The sequence below is a fragment of the Artemia franciscana genome, unplaced genomic scaffold, assembly GCF_032884065.1.
Source record: "Artemia franciscana unplaced genomic scaffold, ASM3288406v1 PGA_scaffold_32, whole genome shotgun sequence".
In the NCBI taxonomy this organism is placed as follows: Eukaryota; Metazoa; Arthropoda; class Branchiopoda; order Anostraca; family Artemiidae; genus Artemia; species Artemia franciscana.
In genome coordinates this window covers 665,892-690,000 of record NW_027062665.1, presented here as the reverse complement: position 1 = coordinate 690,000, position 24,109 = coordinate 665,892, and the positions used below count along the sequence as shown (strand labels likewise).

The following is a 24,109-nucleotide window of genomic DNA, read 5'->3' as shown; positions in this document are numbered from 1 at the left end:
GAGGTGGGGGTCAAAATTGGTAAGCCTCCCTCCCCCTTTGGATACGACCCTGAATATCAGGATTTTGATAGCAATCTTTGAATCAGAAGAATCTGAATTTTATGCTACAACTACTACTAATAAATCACTTCACTGCCAAGCCGCCTGAGGCACATACCACCAAGCACGTTCCTCCTTCACACTATTTTTTTTATTATTATTATGATCTTATGCTCACTCTAGATCAGTGGTTCTCAACCTTTTTCCCCCATGGACCCCTTTTCCCTTCTTTTTATCTTGGTGGACCCCTTCATAGCTATTGGACATAAGAACAATTTTTTATTCTTCACTAATATAAATTTTAAGGTTGTAATTATCAAACAAATAGCATACGATTTATAGAATGATTTATAAAATTTATAAAATATACGATTTAAAAATTATACGATTTATAAAATTTATAAAATAAAAAGCTTTATTTTTAAATGAAAACTAATCTAATACAAATAAAATATTCTAATATAATAATATTAATTATTATTATTGCTATTATTGTGATAATAACTACAATATTACAAGTTTCTTCGATTGGCAAGCAGCTAAAGCTCATGGAGAGTAGAGCTCCTGAGGCTGTTTAATTCACTCCAACATTATTTATGTAAACTGGATAAAAAAAAGCAGTTGAAATTAAGTGTGTGATTAAAAAAGAAGGAAAAGGCATGTTTATTCAATGAGATCCCTGTGGTTGATGCTTCTCGACAAGTTTCTTTATATTTGGTTCTATCGATGTTAAAGATAGTTGAAGATCACCCCTTTTCACAATGTCAAATCCTTTGTGAACTTTTGATAAAATTTGACAAACACGACTAAATCCCAACAAGATAAGATGTAGGAAAAGCAATAACGTAGAACTGTGCTTTATCCCAGAGCAAAGGGTACTTTCTAGCAAAATCATTTGTTTTCCATATATTGTACTTTCCATCTTTGAATTTTGCACGCACTATTTCATCACTTTGTAATTCGATGAGGGGCTCCTGCAAAGATAATTCAATTTCGACAATATTAACTTCGAAAGAGATTGAAACCCAAATCGGTATATCCATTCCGAGTAGGTCACTAAACCGACTCAAAATAATGTAAATTACAGTAGAAATCCAATTCTTAAAAATAAAGAGCGTTCTGAGATGGTTTTCTTCATGGACCCCCAAAATATCATTGGGACCCCCAATTTGTTGTGCTTTGCCTGTGGACCCCCGGAAATTTTACATGGACCCCTAGGGTCCATGTGGACCCCGGTTGAGAACCACTGCTCTAGATATTCAAAACTCTTTAATTTTAAGTTTACACATGAAATTTTATTTGTATGAAAACATTTCAGTATCAATTCAGAGTTCAAAGTGTCAACATCTAAATTGGATATTGCATGGACATTATTAATCCAGTAAGTTTTTTGTGAAGAAAATCAAAATTTCGCAATAGGGATTATAGTGACGCATAAGTATGAATCAGTCGTGCTCTTTGACCAGTTTGACTGGTTTTTCCCAGTAAAGGATAATGGATAACAGAGAGTATGTGCATTGCCCGGTAATGAACTTTTTGCAAAACAACTGGGAAGAAGGTATTGAAGAAGCTACTATTATTCAACACGCAATAGACTTTTTTGAATGCGGTGTTATTGCTGATGCGAAAAGCGAATTTTTGGCGAAGGTTGCGCCAAATGATAATTTCCCCCGGCGCATCGGTGCGAAAGCTTCTGCGAACAATGTGAAAGATATTCTTGATTTTATTAAGAAACTGGACTCTGAGGAGGCATCAACTCCGATTTATGTGATCAAGTCTCCAACCGAGGTCCCGGTTTTGCCCGCAGTTGCGTATTCTAGGCTGTCAACAAAGGTGAATCGCGTGGAACAACTACTCAAGGTTGTTGCCACCAAGCTGGATGCTTATGAACTGAATTACCCGCAACTGCCGAAACCTGCAATTCCCGACTCGCATGCTACTATTGTTGTGTCGAACCTTCCATCTACCCTTTCGGACCCAATAAAACGAAAAGATCTGATAGATCAGATTGATGGACACGAATCAATCACTAGCATTCGCCCTGTTCGTGACAAACTGTTTATCAATATAGATAAGTCAGTTGCTGAAGATTTCCGCTTATCGGTGACTAGTGCGTTTACTGGCTCTTTTGCGAAAGTTCTAACCAAGAAGTTTTACGGACTCCTGAAGGGAATCCCGCCTGATTTTGAACTGTCCCACCTGATATCGTGCCCTGGTGTTTCTGGTGCCTCTAGGCTAGGGAAATCGCTTGCAGTAAAACTTGAATTCTCTGATGCAACATCAAGAGTCGAAGCATTTAGATATGGTCTCAAAGTTGGATACGAAATCCTAAGTGTTTATGAGTTCAAAGCGATTCCCCGGTGCTGTAACAATTGCCGATCCCCTGACCATCTCCAGTCGTCTTGTCCCAGTGTTACACCAAAATGTGCGCGATGTGCCGGTCCTCATGTTTCAGATAGAGACTCGCCTTGCAATTTGTCACCTAAGTGCGCAAACTGTGGAGGTGATCATGTTTCGTTTAGCCTCACTTGCCCTAAATTGAAAGCAATTGTCAGTCGCAAGTTACCGAAAACAAACTAATGTCTGAATTAGTATCACTCGTGTCCTTCAATATTAATGGGACGAAAAACAAGGACCTGACCATTGATGAACTGTACAGTAAGTTTGACATTGTATGCTTTCAGGAACATCTTTTGACCGCAACGAGTGTTAATTTCCTGCGCCGTAGTTCCGCCCACTTTGTTTTCACAACAAATGCTAAATCTACTTTTGGAAGGCCTTCAGGGGGTTTAGCATGTATTATAAAACAAAAGCTCAGCTTTCTGTCCCCGTCATGCTATTTCTTTGATGAACATTTATTGGCTATAAGACTTGGTAAAACCGTATTGATAAACACTTACCTGCCTCACGATGGGAAGAATATGACATCGCTTAATAAATTCTCCAAAGCATGCTCTAGTTTGAAAACTCTCCTTCAAAGTATAAGCAAAAATGGGTACGAATTTATTATTATTGGAGATATGAACACTGATGTAAAACGTGATTCCGCTCGTACTGTGAACCTACTTGATTGTCTCCCTGATTACAGAATAATTGCGAAGGATCTACCCTTCTCGTATGTGCATAATTCCGGCAGCTTATCGGATATTGATCACGTGATTTGTTCCCCGTTCATTACATCTTCAACAGTGCATGTCCACGAAGATGAGCAAGATATTGATCACCTTCCTTTATCGCTATGCTTTTCGATTAGAAAAGATAGTACTGACCAGGCTTGTGCTCCTGCCTCTAAATGGTTTGTGCGGAGTAATTGGAAAAATGTTAATATGCCATTATATATTTCAACCCTGGCCATTCTCCTTGGTTCTTTACGTGTACCTTTTCATCTACTCCAGCTGAGCGTTAGTCCTACTAAAAGTAATTACGATCTGAATCATTATTACAACCAAATCGTGTGGTGTTTAAAACGCGCTGAGGAGGTTGCTGTCCCTGAGGAGCGAGTGAGGAAAAGTACAAGGAAACCAATCTGGTCGTGTGACCCTGAGCTGAAAAGTGTGAAAAATAAACCCAAATTGTGGCTGCGTATATGGGTTGCTAACGGTCGACCATTAGCTGGGAATGTGTTTGAAATAAAACAAAAAACTAAGCGTGAGTTTAAGAAATGTCTGCGATCGAGCCGTTACAAAGGGTTAGAATATCCTACCAATAAGAAAGAATGGGACAAAGTGATTAATTCAGCTAATTTAAATAACTCGGCAAATCCTAATTGCCCCATTACGCCTTCTGCATGGTCTGACCACTATTCAGTTATATTTTCCAAAGTGAATTATGCAGTGCACGCGCTTTATTCGAAACTGCTTGATTCGGTTCTCCCGCCTTCCCTGACTCAGGCACAAGTTATTCCCGTTTCAGTTGACGCTGTAATTGCATCTGTTAAGAAATTGAAATCAAGTTCTCTTGATATTGACGGTATCAGTGCTTGTCATCTAAAAATAAATTGCCCGTCTTTGTTTTTCCAAATGTGCCTTTGTTGTTCCCTCGTTCCTGATAGCTTTTTGTGTGGAACTGTCACTTCTTTACTTAAACGAGGTAAGACTCCTTTGGATTGTTCTTCTTACAGGCCTATCACGGTTGCTTGTAATTTTAGTAAAATCCTTGAACACATCCTACTTCCTTTCATAAGTATGAATGCTAATTTCGGGGAGAATCAGTTTGGTTTTCGGTCTGGCATCGGGTGCCAGCACGCTCACCGTGCTGTTGCTTTCCTTCTTAAAGTTGCTTCGGCTAAAGGGTATGGTCTTCATATTTGTGCTCTTGATCTTTCTAAGGCTTTCGATAGTGTTGTACATAGTCAGGCTCTTTACTCTCTTTATAGTCACGGTATTAACCTTTCAGTTATTTTTCTTCTAAAGTTTTGGTATAGTAATTCTTATCTTCGAATTAAAACTAATGGTGCCCTTTCATCTTCTAATGTTCTTGTTCGTCGGGGCGTACGGCAGGGTGGAGTGTTATCTCCTAGTATTTTCAAATTTTGTATCTCTGGTATTCTTGAGAATATTTCTTCTATGTGTTTTGTTGGTTTGAGTGATATTTCTTACCTTGCTTATGCTGATGACATTCTTCTAATTAGCCGGTCTAAACTCAGTCTATCGCAGATGGTTCATAAAGTTTCTTCTTCTTTTACTAAAATCGGTCTTTCGCTTAATGTTGATAAATGTGAGTATCTTTCTTTCAATGTTCCCTGTTCTCCTAGGCCTCTAATTTTTCAAAGTTTTTCTATCCCTCATGTAGATTCGATCCGGTGGTTGGGTATTACACTTACAAAAAATCTTAAAACTCTTCGGGAGCGTGCTGTCTGTGATGCTAGAGTGAAAATTCAGATTGGTTACTCTAAAATTGTAGCCAATCGAGGGAAATACAATCGTATTGCCCTTGGTAAGCTTTATTCTACTTTTTCCGATCATTCTGTCCTTTACCTTTCTGGGCTTTACCCTATATTTAAGAAAAAAGATATTAGCGATATTCGATCCTCTTATTTCCGTTTCTGTAAATTTCTTCTCTATCTTCCTCTGTGGTATAAGAATCGAAAGATAATCAAAAAGTTCCATCTTCCGAACATTACTGAGAAGCTGACTGATCTACACAAAAAGCTCTCAGAAACGGCGTATCGGCGTTTGTCGCCTCACCACGGTCTGATCCGTTTGTATGATTAATGTCTATTGTTGACTCTCGTTTTTTTGTTATTTGTTTTTTTATTTGTTATTTGTTTTCCGTTTTTCTTCAAGTTTTTACTCCACTATTTATCTTTTTGATGTATGTGGGTTAGAAATAAATATATATTTACGATATTGTCAAAAATTCGAAAAATATTTCATAAATAAAATGTCATCTTAAATTCAGTATACTCCATGAAATTCAACATGTCTGAGAACCCTAGAGTGTGAGTTTGCAAGCTCTTATCAACAGAAATAGGAGCGGCTCATTATCTTCGTCGTGTGTGAAGATCGAACCAGTTGTTTTGATTATCGAGGGACGGTATATTCAAATAGAAATTTAAACTTTTGGGTTTTTTATGGAAGTTGGTATTAACCAAGTGACGTGTAGCGATCGCAAATTCTGTCGGTCCCGGTTTTGCTAGTTTAGGCACTTCCAGATAAGCTAAGACGATTGAATTTGGCAGGCGTATCAGGGACTAGACCAGATCAAATTGGAAATAGTCGTTTCCCCAATTCGACCATCTGGGGGGGGGGGACGGTTAATTTGGAAAAATTAGAAAAAATGAAGCATTTTTAACTTACCAACGGATTATCAGATCTCACTGAAATCTGACATTTAGAAGGATATCGTGTCTCAGAACTCAAATTTTTAATCCTGACCGGATCTGGTGACATTGGGGGGGGGGGTGGAGGGGTAAACCTTAAATCTTGGAAAACGCTTAGAGTGGAGGGATCGGGATGAAACTTGGTGAGAAAACTAAGCACACGTCTAAAAACTAAGATACGTGATTGACCTAACCGGAATGGATCCGCTCTCTTTGGGGGAGTTGGGGGGAGTTTTAATTCTTAAAAATTAGAAAAAAATGAGGTACTTTTAACTTCCGAAGGAGTGATCGGATCTTAATGAAGTTTCCTATTTAGAAGGACCTCGTAACTTAGATTTCTTATTTTAAATCCCGATCAGATCCAGTGTCATTGGGGGGAGTTGGGGGGACCGGAAATCTTGGGAAAGGCTTAGAGAACAAAAGTTCAGGATGAAACTTGGTGGGAAGAATAAGCACCAGTCCAAGATACGTGACTGACATAACCGGACCGGATCCGCTCTCTTTGGAGGAGTTGGGGGGAGGGTTAATTCTGAAAAATTAGAAAAAATTAGATATTTTTAACTTTCGAACGGGTTATCAGATCTTAATGAAATTTACTATTTAGAAGGGTCTTGTGCTTCAGAGCTTTCATTTTGAATCCCGACCTGATCCGGTGACATTGGGGGGAGTTTGAGGGGGAAATCGGGAATTTTGGAAAAGGTGAAAATAGAGGTATCTTTATCTTACGAATGGATGATCGGATCTTAATGAAACTTGATATGTAGAAAGATCTTATGTCTCAGATGCTCCATTTTCAATCCGAATTTGATCCGGAACCTAGGAGGTTGGAGGAGAGAAACAGAAATCTTGGAAATCGGAAATCTTGGAAAACGCTTAGAGTGGAGAGATCGGGATGAAGCTTGATGGGAAGAATAAGAACAAGTTTTAGATACGTGATTGACACAATTGGAAAGGATCCGCTCTCTTTGGGGGGTTTGGGGTCGGGGTGTTGACTCGGAAAAATTGAGGTATTTTTATCTTAAGAACGGGTGACCAGATCTTAATGAAATTTAATATTTAGAAGGAACTCATATCTCAGAGTTCTTATTTTAAATCCCGACCAAATATGGTGACATTGGGGGGAGTTGGAGGGGGAAACCGGAAATCTCGGAAAACTCTTGAGTGGAAATCGGAGAGATCGGGATATAACTTGGTGGGTAGAATAAGCAAATGTCGTACATATGTGATTGACGTAACTGGACTGGATCCGCTCTCTTTGGGGGAGGTCCAGTGCTTTGGCGAGTTTGGTGCTTCTGGATGTTCTAGGACGATGAAAATTGGTAGGAGTATCAGGGACCTGCACAAATTGACTCGATAAAGTTGTTTTTCTCCGATTCGACCATTTTGGGGGCTGAAAGGAGAGGAAAAATTAGAAAAAAATGAAATATTTTTAACTTACGAGTGGGTGATCGGATCCTAATGAATTTTGATATTTAGAAGGACCTTGTGTCTCAAAGCTCTTATTTTAAATCCCGACCGGCATTAAACCTCTTATTTCTTTTTTTAATTAATCTATTGATTCTTTGAATTTTGCTAGAGCTCATTTGAATTTTGCTATGAGCTCTTGGCTCTTCCGACCTCGTCACAAGTGCCATATGAGCTCTTAGCTCTTGTTTAAGTAACAAAACATACAGAAGTGTTAACTTTTTCTTTTTTCTATTAAATCCCACTTGAACTCTACTCAATGACATAATTATCTTTTCACTTAAAGTTACTTTAACTTCAATGTCACCAATATTAAATTTCAATCTTAAATTTGTTTGTCAAATTTGGTTAGCCAAATATTATTGATTAAAGCAAAGTATGCTACTAGAATTACAAAACTGAATACTAACCTTCAAATTTTTCATGTTTGGACAAAATTTTCAAACCGTCCTGTCACTCGCCTTTATTTGAAGAAATACACTTTGGCTGTACTGGGGATTATACTGAGAGGCCAGCACTTTCATATTCTGGTTAAGCTTGAACAATGTGTCAAAACGGAAAAGAAATGATTTTAGAAAAAAGCCTTTTTTTAAATGAAAATAAGGGGTGTTAAAACTTCAAATAGTCGTAAGTTATTCTTCTTATGCTAGGAGGATTGCCCCTGAACTCTTCTTTTTCCCTGAACTGCTTTTCCTGAACTCTGCTTTTCCTAAACTTCCCTGAACTCTGCTTTTTCAGCTACAGTTATCTTTTCTTTTTTCTCCGAGTTTCAGGAACGAAGCCTCCAACACCAGAGAAATGTTGAAAAGCTTCAATTTTCTTTCAAATCGCCTCGAGAATGAACGATAATTATTATTATTCGAATTTGCTTTGAATAGTAAATGCCTAGTTCTAACATTTTTAAAGGGAATCAAATTAAGATGTATACACTGACCAGTCTTAATTGACTTACCGCTGTCAGATACCTTTGGGACAATTATTTGAATTTTTGTGTGTAAAGAGAAGGGGGAGGATCCTCTCCATTGTTGCCAATTTCTAATCGCATTAAGTTTTATTATAGGTCTCTACTCTCATTTGAAAAACCTTTTTTTGTAAAATTCTCACAGACGACAGTAAAACGTTTTTCGAACGAAAATGGTCAAATGAAGTTATTCTGTAATCTGATTGATGGCACGTTTATCTAAACTTTGGTATGAAAATTCGAAAAGAAAACTACTTTGCGCACCCATTTACAAATAATTACATAAGTTTTCCAGCCCCTGCACCACCAACCAACCACTGAATGTTTTCAGGCCACAAAATGGTCCTGGAGCAGTTTTGAACCCTGTTTCGATTCCTCGTCGTAATTCTTGAGCATTGTTGACTATAGTATATTTCGTGGGAGAGAGAAAGAGCGTGGTTTAAACAATTCTTGGTGAAGAACTGCTAAGGAACGAGCAACGTGGGTTAATAGTGACCAAAACTCTAAACAATGAAATTTTTATATTAACAGATATACCAATAGGATCAGCTTATTAGACTGATACCAAATGTAATACTCATTACGTTTAATATTACCCATTGAAGGTAAAATTTGCCTGATTTTCAAAAAAAGGGGGGCACTGCCTAAAAGTAAAAGAATCTTAACGAAAATGACACCTTAAGATTTAACGTATGAGAGAACTGTTCTTGCTCCTATCTGCAAAATGTGGGAATTTGTTGTTTTTGTTTTTCCAGGGGTGATCGTATCAAACCAATGGCCCTAGAGCACCGGAAGAGGGCTCATTCGAACGGGAATTTAGACTTCTAGTGCACTTTTCTGTGACCCAAAATATTGGAGGGCAACTAGCCCCCCTTCCACACACCTTTTTCTCCAAAATCGTCTGATCAAAATTTTCTGATAGCGATTTTGCCCATCATCAAACAGTTCGTGGTAAATAACTGTAGTAAGGAGCGACCTAGCTCAATAGTAACCGAAACTCTAAAACACAGAATTTTGATACCAATAGTTACATCAAAAGAATCTCATTTTAATGCTGATTTTAAATATATAAGTTTCATCAAGTTTAGTCTTACCCATCAAAAGCTACGCGCCTGAAAAATTTGTCTTATTTTTGAAAATAGGGGGAAATACCCCCTTAGAGTAATGCAGTCTTAAAGAAAAACACACCATCAGATTCAGCGTATCAGAGAACCTTATTGTAGAAGTGTCAACAATTTCACGGATGCGTGTTTTTTTTTTTCAGGGGTGATGGTATCGACTCAGTGGTCCTAGATTGTCGTGTGAGGGCTCATTCTAACGGAAATGAAAAGTTCTAGTGCCCTTTTTAAGTGACCAAGAAAATTGCAGGGCACCTAGGCCCCCTCCCTTGCTCATTATTTCCCCAAAGTCACCGGATCAAAATTCAGGGATAGCCATTCTATTCACCCATAGTCGAAAAAACTAATAACTATGTCTTTGGGGACGACTTACTCCCCCACAGTCCCCGTGGGAGGGGCTGCAAGTTACAAAATTTGACCGTTGTTTACATATACTAATGCATATTGGGAAGTGTACAGACGTTTCCAGGGGGATTTTTTGCTTTGGGGGGGAGTTACGTGGGAGGCTTTTTCCATGGAGGAATTTGTCATGGGAGAAGAGAATCTCAATGAAGGGGGTGTGGGACTTTCTAGTGTTATTAAAAAAAAAACAATGAAAAAATAAATATGAAAAGTTTTTTCAACTGAAAGTCAGGAGCAGCATTAAAACTTAAAACGAACAGAAATTATTATGCATATGAGGGGTTCACCTGCTCGTAATGCCTCGCTCTTCACGCTAAAGTATTTTTAGTAATTTCAACTATTTATTCTACTGCCTTTGTGATTCAGGGTTCATTCTTAAGGAATTGGGACAAAATTTAAGTTTTAGTGTAAAGAGCTAGGTATTCACGAGGGGGTGAACCGTAATAAAAACATACGAATATAGAAGTTTTTTACGTAAGTTACGTATATTTTTTACTAATGATAGCGATAGCAAAAAATTAGAAGCTCTAGTGGCCTTTTTAAGTAATCAAAAATTGGAGGGCAACTAGGCCTCCTCCCTCAAAATATTCCGATTAAAACTATGAGAAAGCCATTTAGCCAAAAACAATTAATATGCAAATTATGTTTTAATTATTTATGTGCGGAGAGCAAAAATCAAAACATCCATTAATTCAAAAACGTTCAGAAATTAAACAAAAAAAAACAAGTTTCTTAACTGAAAGTAAGGAGCGACATTAAAACCTAAAGCGAACAGAAATTACTCCGCATATGAAAGGGGCTGGTTCCTCCTCTACGCCCCGCTCTTTACGCTAAAGTTTTTACTGTTTTAAAAAGTAGGATTAAGAAAAAGAGTCAAACTTTAGTGTAAAGAGCGGGGCGTAGAGGAGGAAGCAGCCCCTTTCATATACGGAGTAATTTCTGTTCATTTTAAGTTTAAATGTCGCTCCTTACTTTCAGTTAAATGTGGGGTAATTGCAAAGTCAACTAAAGGAATTAGGGATACCCCTTTTAATTTTAACACTCTCCGGGGTATTTCATTTCCTCTGGAGCTCTGATGAGGAGTATTTGAAGTACACTCGACTTTTATAATGTAATTATATTTTACATAATGGAATGCAAACAGTGTAATAAAGTGTAATCTTAAACTCTTAATTATGTTTAAGTAGATGTGACAAGTATGTTGTTGTTTATTCTTTTTTTGAGATAATAATTCAAGGAAAAGGATATGGCGATGGGGAACAAATAGTAAAAAAACGGCCAAAAAAAGTTTCTTTGTGCTATCAAGGAATGCTTAGGGAAGGAGGAGAGATCCAATCTGTCTCCATTTTGCACCCCAGAGCTTCCTTACTGCATTGAATTAGTTTATAATATTTGCTTATTTAAACATAAATCCTTTATTTATTTTCCCTTGGTTTTATATCTTCATTGACCTTTATTTATCCTTATTAATCCTTTATTTATTTCCCCTTGGTTTCATATATTCATTGACCTTTATTCTTGTTTTGATGCGTTAAAATTGGTGCCAGTGCCATTAATTGTGAAGTCATTTAAATTTGGTAGCCGTTTACTCCCGCCGTTTACCCCTGCCAAATTAACCAAGCACTTGGAAAACCATAGATTCTATCTTTATCTTAGCTCTAGGACTATCTACCTTGGTTCTACTGCCCTAGGAATGACGCATGGACGGATAATAGATAGACGTATCTATTAACAAATGAACTAACCTCGTTTTTATACAATCCTAATAAGGAGGGACTAATGCCAGAATTGCCTCTCACTTAATTGGACTGTCTGTCTTGGCTTTTTCTACAATTAGCCTTGACTTGATGCCCACAACTATTCCTATTACAGGTCTCTTAAAATATAATGATGTGTATTACTACTACTTATATTTCAAACTATTAAGAACTTATTGCTGCACTAAACTACCTGAGACTAACACTGCTGCGCATACTCCTACCCCATTCCGATCTATTCAAAGCTTCTCTCTTTACCCTCTTATAAACTTTTAAACTCTTTAAATCCATGACCTCTCCCCCCCCCTCCCGAATTTGGGAACAACCTGCTTTTCGTTTGGCTCCGTATTGATGGCCAAAAAATACAATCCTTGGCAATTTGCCTACCTTTGTCCTTAAAACGTCGTAAGGCAGTACGAAAATGGCTGAGTCATTTTTTACCTTTTTTTCATGATAGCCCTGGTTTAACGAAACAATTTATTATGAATAATTTATTGATGTAATAATTACTTATAGGTGTACTAGTATTTATATTTTGTGTAGATTTAAGGTAAGTAAGATTTAAGGTTCTTTGTAACTTATTTGTCTTTTCTTTAGCCAAAAATCCCAAAGAAACAGCAGTTTTAAATGCAGCGGCTGAGATTGAAGATATACTCACTGATTTGGTCAAAGTCATTAAAGAAGAAGGACATTAAGTTTCTGACATCATATTTAGAAAAGTGTGATTATTTTTTGTTTTTTTTTTGGGGGGGTATGAAGACGCAAGGTATCGAAAATGCCACCGTGGTAAGTCCAAGATCGCTACAGAAAAGGAAAAAAATTGGACCGTCCTAAGCACTAAAAAAAATGGAACAGAGAACTAAAAATTGACTAAGAAAAATCATATTATACATCCCAGCAAGATCTCATAGAAGATCTGCCAAGGTTTCTCAGGCCTCATGCCAAGGTCTCAAAGTAAACTGTTACCAAGACAACAGTGACAGAAAATGGACACTAAAACCCAGGAAAATTCATTGATACTTAGCTCTAAAATTGGAATTGTGGGTAGGAGCTGACCATTTTCGAATAATGTCGACAATTGTACACTTTCTTGTTCTTTACTCTACGCCCCGTATTAAGTTTGCTGTTTAGTTACAGCTGGTTGTATGGTCATACCTTAAACAACAACCTGTATAAAATCTTTCGATTATTTTCATTTTTTTTCCTTGGCTAATACAAGCTTTAAAAATTTTCGTATGTTCCTCCTATTGTTACTGTGTCTAAATAAAAAAAAGGAAGTAAATTGGAAGGATAAGCTCACAATTTCTTCACCATAGCATTTGTTAAACTAAATATTATACGCAATTAAATAGTGATTTGGGATAAACTCTAAAAGAGGAGGGGGGAAATCTACAGTTTGGCGTTATCTTTCGGTACTAAATAAAATAGTGAGCGGGGTATTACACGTGAGGACATTTATATAAAATGACCGGTAAAAGATCGGAAATGTTTTACCAACCATTGTTTCACGTTCAACTTTCGAAACCCAAATACATGTTTCATGTCACTGTTAAATGACCCTCCTTCAAAATGGGACATCTGTTTTGGCCATACTCAGAAATATTCCTATTTTTAATTTTATTTTACCAATTTTGGAACCTTGCATTTGTGAATTTCTTAGAGTAAATTTGCTGTGATAGCCGAAATATCTTAAATAATGAGAAAGACGTTTGCGAGAACTGCCTCTATGTTTGTATCTGATTAGAAATGATATTTAGTTAGTGCCTTATTGTGTCACTTTTTAAGATTCCTGTTACTATTTTGATTCAATCACTTCAAACATTTTTCATGATATATCTAAGACGTGACCTTTAGAGCAATTTTTGGAATTGAAATTACTGCTTCTTTGTTACGGCGAAGTGGCTTGACTCTACTTGGTATATTTATAATTAGATACACTGTTGAACTTGCTTAAACTTCCATTCCTTCTTAGACAAATATCGTGTACCTGTGGTAGTTCTACTCAATTGACTTGTGGAGCTATAAAAGGCAGTAAAGGTTACTAGTGTGGAATTAATGGATTAAGGTTTGGGTGGAAGTTATTAACTGGGATGAGGCTAGGAAATGATTTATTTGAACATTCATTGGAAGCTGCGGGAGGGGGGATCTGCATTTTAATGTCGAGTTAAGAAAAATGCAACGAGAAAAAAGAGTCACAAAAAAAAGACAAACAAACTAAGCATGAGGTAAAAGAATATGGAATAAAAACACAAAACAAACAAAAAATCTAGGAAAACTTGCTAAAAAATGTATATTTTCACATCAAACACACAGAACGAATAATCACCCACTGAATATTTAGTCAAATCGTCTGTCAATAAAAAGGTGTAGAAATGGCTTCAAAGTTCTGGGATTTCTCAGCATAAGCTTCGAATAAGGCTTGATTAAGGAGGAGGGCTCTCCCCTTGTTACCCACTGGGAGGGAAAAAACCGTATACCCACAGTAGTATCACTGAAAACCCCGTAAGGAGGTGAGTGAAAGGCAGGAGGTATTCGTATGTAAAAATAGCATTATGGATTGGGGTGGACGTATTAGCCTGAATACGATTGTAAAATGACTTGAGATTATTGTTTTTATATTTATACTTTTGACAGATTTCCAAAGCAAAAGCTTGGAATATGGTTGGATGGGAGAAAAGGTCTTGCCCCTGTTTTTGCCATCCTCATGTTTCATGTTCAATGGAAGTAAAATTAAGAGTGAAATTATAATAATAATAATAGAATTAGTAATAATTATTACTTATTACTTACTATTTCAAATTAATTACGTAATAATCATTACTAATAGAATTAGTAATAATAATGATTATAATAATAGAGTTAGCTAGGAGTTTGAAGAGTGAGAGCTATATGTTTAGATTTTTTTTTTACAAAATTTGCCAAAAATATAGTTGAGATAATTATGAATCTATCATTGTTCATTGTTAATGTTTTGATTTCGGTTTTATTTTAAATGTGTACTTTTGGTCACATAAGATTTTTAAAGGTTTAATTGTATCTTTTTTCTTTTGTGAGACAATCCTGACTTTCATTTAGTTTATTTTATTCCTTTTTCGTTTTTATCTTTATTTTTTCTGTGTTTGATTAACTTGATTATGTATATTTTTTGTGGTTTTTGTTATAGGGACCATATACGCAGCTACTGGCTACAATCGCGTTGGGTTATTCCAAAAAAGTACCTAGATATTTGTCTTTTATTTTTTACCATTTTAAAACCTAATAGGTTGCTAAGGCAGCTCCAGATAACTTAGTTTCAATATGAAATAGGGAAATTAATCTGAAATAGGAAATTAAATAACTTAATTTCAATCTGATTTTTTTTTTTTTTTTTTTTTTTTTTTTTTTTTTTTTTTTTTTTTTTTTTTTTACTGCTTGTATTTGCGATTTTCTCTGTCTATAAAAAAAAAGCAGAAAAAAAATCTCAACGAAAATCGGTGTTTAGTACTTACGAATCCAGTGTGCCTTAAAAAAAAAAAAAAAAAAAAAAAAAAAAAAAAAAAAAAAAAAAAAAAAAAAAAAAAAAATGTTTGAAGAGCTTTATTGCTGTGCACATTCCAACTGTTTTATTTGGCCTTGTCCGTCCGTGCTAGTGACAATCTGTGAATTTACTCAATTATTTATAGTTATTTTATTTATTAGTTAAATAATAGATATTTAAAGATTGCACTTGTTGTTTGAGATAGAGAAAACATAATTAAACTTAATTATTCACTTTTTATCTTTTTTAGCCACTTGTGATTGCCATCTTTCCAAGTGTAATTAGTCCATATGTTGGGATCTTATTACTTCTAATTAACTAGTACTAGTGATTGTTATTTAGTTCTTATCAGTTCTAAATAAATATTAGATCTTAACGAATTAGTAACTTATTCTTTAGTTGGTCATCTAATCGACAATAGGTTGCGGATCGCACTACAGCGAAATACTTATCAGACAGAATACATCTGTGTTGTTAAAATTTATTACATGCAGTGTCTAAATAAGGGCTATTAACGACATTGATTTTATACATATGTAATTTTTTTGGTGTAAAAATGTCTAAAATTTTTCAAATACGCAGTCTAAATTAGTGCTACCAACAACATTGATTTCGTTACAGAACCACAAAGAAGGTTCTTTGTGGTCCCTCTTCAAAATATAATGATGTATATACGTCTTATTTTTGTGTGGGCGCAATTTATTATTTTTTTTTTTTGCTCTACTGGCAATGTGTGCTGTGCTTGAACTTGCAACAGGAACATGTTTTTTCCGCCTCACCTGACATCTGCAAATCAGATGTTTCTTGGGAATTTGTTTATGCATAATACATTTGTTCAGTCATAACACTAATTCCACTTAAAGCCAAAGTATTGGCAACCCTAGGATTTGAATCCTCGCCGCGAAAGATATAGGATTGAAATTTATAAGTACCATCCACTTAGCTAGGATGGCTCAGCTGGTTCAGATATGTACTGCCCGGTTTTTTTAGGTCATGAGATTAAAAAGTCTTTTAGGGTTTCATGCTTGAGGTATTAGAGCCCACCATCCTTAAGTTGAAACTGTGCTGTTATTATATATAAAATTTTGAAGCATATTTTGTTTTAAAGCACATTAATTTTTATACAAATTTAAAATTTTATTTATTTTCTTTTTATAATGTCAACCTTTAGTCCAGCTTTCGCCAACCTTATTTTCAACTTCTGTTTTTTCCTTTTAATTAAAATCTAATTTTAAATTAAAATCTAAAATTAAATTTAAATTAAATTAAATTAAATCTAAAATCCTTAAAATTAAAATCTAATTTTCCTTCTGTATTTTCAACTTCTGAAACTTCGTTTTTGTTGTGCTAATAGAAGCTTGTGATCTTTCATCACATACACAGTTACACTGGCTGGTTGTGGCTCCTAGAGTGATTTCACGCTTGTTATGACTTTATTTAAACGGTATTGGAAGGCGACGCATTTAACATCCGAGTTCCAGATGCCAGGATTTGTGGAAAACCCCTGGTCCCACTACAAAGTCAAGAAGAAGATCGTAAGGCAACCAGACCTAGTTTTGCGTCTTTTCATTCTACTCGCGGCCTATCTAGAGACATTTGATAAAACATTTGAGGGAATTATTTCAATACAAATTGCCAAATAGCCAATAAATATGTCTACAGGTTCAAATTGACCCTGTATTCTCTGGGACTACACCCAAAGATTATGCAAGTTATCCAGTGTCTATATGAACTTTAAAATGGGGCAGGGGACTATGTTTGATCCTGGGTGTCTAATTACCTCAAAACTAGTTGATCTGAATTTTTGGGCCAAGAAACTTCTATATATTGATTGAGAGTAGGGGAAAAGGGAAGGGGTTCCTAAAATCGGCCAACAAAATTTTGCTCCTAATCATTTCTATTTCTAGTCAGCTCATGCGGATCATTCGCTTATCCTTGATTCTCAAAGTTTTCCTAGAATGCTTCTTGGGAAAACACATTTTCAGCCTCTGAGGAGAGGGGCTAAAATTGAAATATAGTATGTGTGTTTTGAAACAGCCTGAGATACGGCGTTACAAATTTTAAATACTGTTGGAGAAAGAAAGGGATATCTGGGCGAAAAATTCAAATTAGTTGTTTTTTTTAGGCGGGAGAGGAAAAATCTTCCCAATATTTGATTCCAATTCGCATGTAAACAATGTTTTATTGGAATATTATCTTCTAAGAGACTTATTATTCATGTACGGTTAAGTAGTAAGATAGATCAAAAGGCACTATGTGATACCAGTTTCAAAATTGTATAGACGTAGTATCTCGAGAACTATTCACAACAGTGTTCACTCCGAAATTCTGGAGAACTTCGAATTGGGGGGAGGGGGAGAGGAGAAGAACAAGACGGTAAATTGTGGTTTGTGGGAAAGGACAGAGCCAAATCAAAAGACATGATTTGCATCTTGTATATAAAAATATCATATCTACAATATCTTGGGGACGGAAATGAATCGATAAACGATCGAGTTGAAACTTTGTGGAAATACTGGACAGAAAAGTGGTGGGGGTCGATTGGATCTTAAGTTATAACCTGGGGATCAAAGAGTGTTTATCAAGGACATTACCCTTCTGAAAATTCACCAATCAAAAGCAATGTCAATTAAAAACGAAAAATATTTTTCTGAAAACAAGTCTTTGAAAGAAAGCAAATAACTATATAAAGACAAGGAGAAATCAAGTAACATAATGTTCCAAACTAAGAGGGAATGCAATTAATACATCTATGAATGTACAAGACCAAAAAGGAATAGATACTATAATAAATAATCAAGCCAAAGTGAAAAGAAATTACAACGAACAAGAGTAGAGCTAACGCCATCTAAGTCTTTTAAAGGCTAGAGTGTAATTTACGCTTCACCAAGAAAATTATATTTAAGCATTTTCTTTTTTATTTAATTAATAAAATAAATATATCTGAGACCTCTGTAAATGAGTATCCTCATCTTATCAACAATTTCAATATTTCTTTTTTGTAATATTGGTTATTATCGTAGCGCATACGGTATTTCAATAAAATATAAATGACATTCAAACTGTTTGGAGGTTTTGAGAGGAAGTAAAAGGAATAGAGAATATTACTTTTATTTATAAACCTTGATTAGCCTGGAGATATCATTTCTGTGTTGTGTTGTTGTTGATGGTATGACAAATAGATATTCACTGCTTATAAAACAAACTGTATTCAATAAAGTCCAAATGACGTTCTGGCCTTTAGAAGTTCCAGGGGGAGAAAGCTCTACTCCTCCTGGTTTTAGGTTTGATGTGATAATTCAATAGAATTTCTGCTTGTTTCGGGTCTCAAATGTTCGTTGAAAGCAATTTTTCAGCGGTTTAATTCGGCCTTTAGAGTGTTCAGGGCTTAAGTTTTTCCCCTATTAGTTTTAAGTTTCGGATGATTATTCATTGCAATTTGTGTTTGTTTTGTGTTCCATATATTCATTGACTAGTTTTTGCTTGTTTTAATTCTTAAATGTTACATGAATTAATTTATCTTTGTCTGTTGCTTAATAGCTCTTGACTTATATTTTAAAAAACTTCTTTTTTTTAAGTAAACGTTTGTTTTATTAATTACAGGGAAAAGCTGTGGTTATGAGGGGGTATATTTAGAACTTATTCGGCAATAGGTAGTAGCACAGACACATAAATAAGCCCGATTTAAAGTTTTCCTTTACAGCGAAGAATATAGAGGGCACATATAGGAGAGCTTATTGCCACAAAGTAGTTTGAAATAGTTTACATTAAACGAAATGTTACTTATATTTTGCTTACAAAACAAGAGATAATAAGGGTGAATTACGAATAGACCTCTAATGCAATAGTGCTGTCTAAGTAAAGAGTGATGTGTGCACTACGTATTACTTATATACTTATTTATTTATTTTTAGTTTTGAGTTTTTTAGAACAGGGCTCCTCGTATAGAAGGAGTTGTCATAAAAACTTCAAGAAGGGCGCATTCGATTTGAATTTGAGAGGGCTAGTTCCCTTTTTTAATAGTCAGAAGTGACTGGAGGGCAACCAGCCCCTCTTCACACGCCCACCATTTCTCCGAATAAATCCAATCAAAACTCTGAAAGCCATTTTGTCCAGCGTAGTTGAAAGGTCTGGAAATAAATGTCTTTGAGGATGACAACCTCCTCCCAAAGCCCTCAGGGCAAGGGTTGTAAGTTGTAACTTAGGGGTATATAAAGTTTTTATGGAAAGGGTGATCGTACAAACTTCGGAGTTACAATATAAACTGTTTCAATTAGTAATTCTTTTTTACTCTAACCTTAAATATGCCTCGTGAAACGCTTAGGATAAGTAATCTTGGTAATCTGGGACGAACAAGCAGCATATTACCTTTATACAACCCAGGCTTACACCAGATCAAATATAATATCCCTCGTGTTTTAAGAATGGCTCAATTAGCATTAAACTTAACATTTAGATGCTGCCTGCTTTCGTCATTAAACTAGTTTTCGATTTGGAGGTAAGATTAATGGACACCTATGAAGAAGCATTGCTGCAGTCAGGCCATCATTTTTTGATCAAGCTATGAAAATTTCTTCTCTCAAGATAGTAGGAAAATAACTGATAGTGTTTCATTGTCAAGCAGAAATAGAAACACCATTATTTCCATTAAAGTTTGTCTTCATGCAAACGGATGTTTCCGTTGATCCTATTGATTTGACATTTTTGGAGTTCTTAAGCTAGGAGCTACTTTCTGTATTTCCTAAACTGGTTTTGAATGTTAAGGCCTTCAGAAGTCACTTAATGTAGTTTTTCAAGGAGATAGTAGGTATCCTACATCCAAGAATAGTTGGATATGAAGGTACATAGTTATATGAATTGTATTTACATGTTAAGAAATTAAGAGAATGTAGTCAGTCGGAACTTGCTCCACGATAAAGATAGTAAAGGGCTTTCAATTAGTGATAAGGAAAATGTTGAAGAAAGATGCGAGGAAAATTTTGAAAATTTGTTAAACACATATAAAGCTTTAGACAATGATATCGATAGAAACGAAAAAAAAAATTCAACGCTTTGGATTTGAAGAAAGATCTATTTTGCAAGGAAGATTTAGATGCAGAACTAAAAGGATTGAAAATAATGAGACCTCAGGCGCTCATAGTGTGCTATCACTTCTAAAAATAATTTACATGACTTTCGAAAAAGGTTAGTACCCGGTGATTTTAGAAATACTCTTATTACATCCCTTTATAAGAAAGGTGATCAGAGTGAGTCTGACAGTTACTGACAGGCATTAGCCTCATTTCTGTTGGAAGCAAATTTCTTAGCATTTAGAGACACTGTAGGTGAGTTCTAAAGAGAATACTACTACTACTAATAACTCACCGCAGCACCAAGCCACCTAAGGCCAACACAGCTACATACGCTCCTACTCCAACTCAATCTATTCAAGGCCTCCCTCTTTACACCCTCCCACGAAGTTCCTATTTCCTTTAAATTTTCCCATTTCAAAAGTTCCTATTTCATTATGCTCAAGAGAATAATGATGTGATTTTCAGAATTGGAAAGGAAATGTTGATCAGATTTTTTTTTATTGATGATTGATAGTCATCTATCAATCATCAGCTAGAATCATAAGCCCTATGTCTTATAGATCATGATCCAATGTTTGATTCAGTCGATAGAAAAGCTTCAGTGAGGATCCTGTCTTTGCAGGGTATGCCTAATAAATACATTAAAGTAATCAGTACTAAGTGCAAAAACAATATTGTTTCATTTAAGCTACGAAATGAGGTTAGTTCCTGGTTTTGTCAGGAAAGTTGAAAATACACTGGTTCTAATTTCCAAAAATGAAGAAGGGTGGGGTGAACTACTTTTTGTGGGAATTCAATTTAGGGAGATGAAAACATATAGGAATTAGATACTCCCTTCAAAAATTACTTCTCTGTAAGTAGGATTATATCTTAGCCTAGTTGTATATAATATTTAAGTAAATTTACCCTAAAAAGGAAAGCAAAGACTTTGGGATGGTATGCAATGAAATGGAAAGGTGAAACTGCAAAACTTTGGTTGAAAGAAAAATTTAGATTCAAGAAAAGATGGTAGCAAAATAAAAGAATTTGCAATTGCTTCATGGGTACCATGTTTTGAATGCAAGGAAAGGCTTCGAAATTACTGTTAAAAAGTGTAGATGTATGTTGCTTGGACTAGGAATGATTTGAGGTTAAATATAAAGTTGAAAATAGCATACTATTTTCAAGTATGCACTTCTAGCGCTTTGAAATATTTGGTTATAACCAGGGGCGCAACTAAGACGGGGAAGGCTACTGAATCACTGGTTGACATTTTACTTTTTTCCATGGGAACCTTGTCGTTAATATGATTCTATCCACTGTATAATACCCTGTTTTCAACTCTCTTGACCTGCGGAAGTAATCATTTCTATAATGTCTTGTTAGACAAATAACTTTACAGAGGAGTGGAGGACCAGATCTGAGGTGAAGGACTTGGGGTTCTCTTTAGCCGTTGCTCCTAAGCCTCGTTTGCATGGACGCGTTTCATCTTGTTTAACTCAATATTATTCAGGGATCATTTTCTGGAAATGTTCCTCAATGATTAAATTTAATCAATATCCGTTATGTTTCGAGACCTCGATTGGCATCGGGAAATAAATCCAATTTACAAGCTAAATTATCTTTTATTTAAACATTTCCAGTTATTATCGAAGGTTTTTTCAGTCATTCTTTGAAGCATGGGTGTTATGAATGTTCAAGGAGGATATGGAATTAACCTTCCGATAAAATTGCCTGAGGCAATTCCATCGGAAAGTTAGCAATTCCATAGGAGCTTCAGGTTGGTGATCAAAAAATTTGTAGGGTCCAATCATATCGTTATTTAGGAGTTTTTCTTGATCCCTTTTTGTCATTTCATAATCATATTGAGTATTTAAGATTAAAATTTGCTCAAAATATTGGGTCGATGTATCGTGTGAAGAATATTTTTCCTTTTACTATTTTAAAAATAATTTAACACTCTCTAATTACTTCTTATTTGAATTACTGCTCAGTTTTATATCTTAATACATTTTGGAAGTATATAAAACCCTTACAGGCACTACAAAATAGGGCAATAAGAATACTTGGAAATTTCTTATATCGACCTTCAATGAAAGCCTTGAAAATGTTTCGGAAACAAAAACATGATTCCTCTTCTTAAATTTGTTAGATTTAAATGATATACGAGTATTAAATACTTCCATATGGCATTTTCAAATCCAAAATTCTAAAAAGTATTTCTATGACAAATCTCTGCTAATTTTACTTCCTCGCTCGTATTGTCGGAGGTCTGGGATGTACAGAATTCCTTTTGTAATTTCTGAAAGGTCAAGGTTTTCGATTAGGTACCAAATACCCTTCATTACAAACAATTATAAGCTGAATAATAAAATTCTGTTTGATCCATCCCAAAAATCTCAGCTAAATTTAAAAAAGCAAATGCTAAAGATTGTTGGCTAAAATTTTGATTATTCACCATTGATGAAGGAAAAATTAAATTATTTGATTTTCTTATTTGTTTGTTTCGTTTTTGTGTCCCTGTGTTTGGTATTGCCTCCCACGCCCGTCCTACCCGATATTTATTTATTAACTTTTCCTTGTTACTTCTCTTTTATGAGTTTTTTTTCTATTTTGTTTGTCTTTTGCCGTGTTAAATTATGGAATCGTTATTATGATGAGATATTGATGTTTTTTCTATGTTGTTGCACTGTCCCAGCCTTACGAGCTCTGCTCGTAAGTACTTTTTAAGATGAATAAAGAAAAAGTTGAAGTTGAAGTTAAGGATAATTTTAGGCAACTCGTTTTACTGATCGTATGTCAAACAGTAAGTGGGTGGTTCAGCACCTCTTTCCCGGGGTAAAATATTGAGGATGGAAGATGATAGGCTGCAGAAATTCAGGTTTTTGGCCTTCCAATTGAAACCGAAAGAAAGCAGAATACTCTCGAATGAGGTAGGAACAGGTCATAAAAAAGGATATAAAGGCTATTATAACTTCATTACAGAGAGTAAGGATTGGAACTTCGAACAAATTGATGTGGAAGAGGTAAGTTTGGAGCCATGTTTGTCCCAGGCTGCTTGGTGCTGCAATCCTACCGCACCAAAAATTGTGCAGTAGGATTGATTTGAGATTAATTTGAAACGCGTGGATATTTTTTTTTTTTTTTGTCGACTTGTTTTTGCTTCTATACATGTTTGAAGGAGCTGACTAGAAGAAGAGTTAAAAAAACAAAAAAACATGAAACTGAATCTGGCGAATGCAACAAAATGTACCAAATACGCCACAAATTCTGGATTGTGTGTGTCTGGATTTTGCAAGAATCTCCAAAGTTTGCCATCTCTAGATTTTAACACATTGGAAACGCTGGTTACTAAATCAATAAAAATATCAGGTCTGAAAAGATTATCAATCATTATATTATTTAAATTTTTACAAGGTTTCACGTTTAAGAAGGTCAATCAAGACAAGGAGACGTCCACTCGTAGAGGTAGAACTATGAAAGAGCAGCAATATATCGCTTAGCTCAAACCCTATTTTAGCCAATGATAACTGGTTGATTTCTAGCCAATGTTGATATGTTTATGATAATGTAAGCTTATAATTTCTTTGTCAGCAATACAGGTAAAAAAAAATATTCATGGTAAATAATTAGCTGGACAAGAGATCCAAAAAATTAAATATGGCCAACTGTTGTTTCTTGAATGCAGGAATTTCATCAGGAAATAAGAGAATTCTGCTACACTTTTACAGCGAAAAATATTGTGTTTCCAGGCTATCTCTTCTTTTTTGTTCACACAACAAACGCTATGAATTTCAAGGGGTTGTCACCTATGACTGCATAAATAATATAAGGGAGCGGCACATGGTGCAGCCTCTCACCCCAAACATTCATGATTCCCATAATGTTAATGATATTCCTAAAGATACGAACATTTTGTTACATTTTGATCTTCGATAAATTTTAATTTCATTTGCCAGGTTTAGAAATATTTTTTTAA

General features: G+C 35.3%; 1 protein-coding gene across 2 annotated transcripts in view; it reads left to right on the top strand.

Annotated features, from left to right (window-relative positions):
* LOC136041636 (dystrophin-like) overlaps nucleotides 1-15,455 on the top strand; it is a 92,217-nt gene extending 76,762 nt beyond the window's left edge. Inside the window, exons 13-14 of one of the 2 annotated variants that reach the window (XR_010621075.1) lie at nucleotides 12,160-13,926; nucleotides 13,969-15,455. Coding sequence is in view for 1 of the 2 variants with exons in the window: in XM_065726333.1 (XP_065582405.1) it covers nucleotides 12,160-12,257 (98 nt within the window). In the remaining variant the exon portion in view is untranslated. Of the gene's footprint in view, nucleotides 1-12,159 lie in introns of both variants that reach the window. The other variant, XM_065726333.1, reaches the window with a different exon arrangement.
* Nucleotides 15,456-24,109: the final 8,654 nt, after the last annotated feature.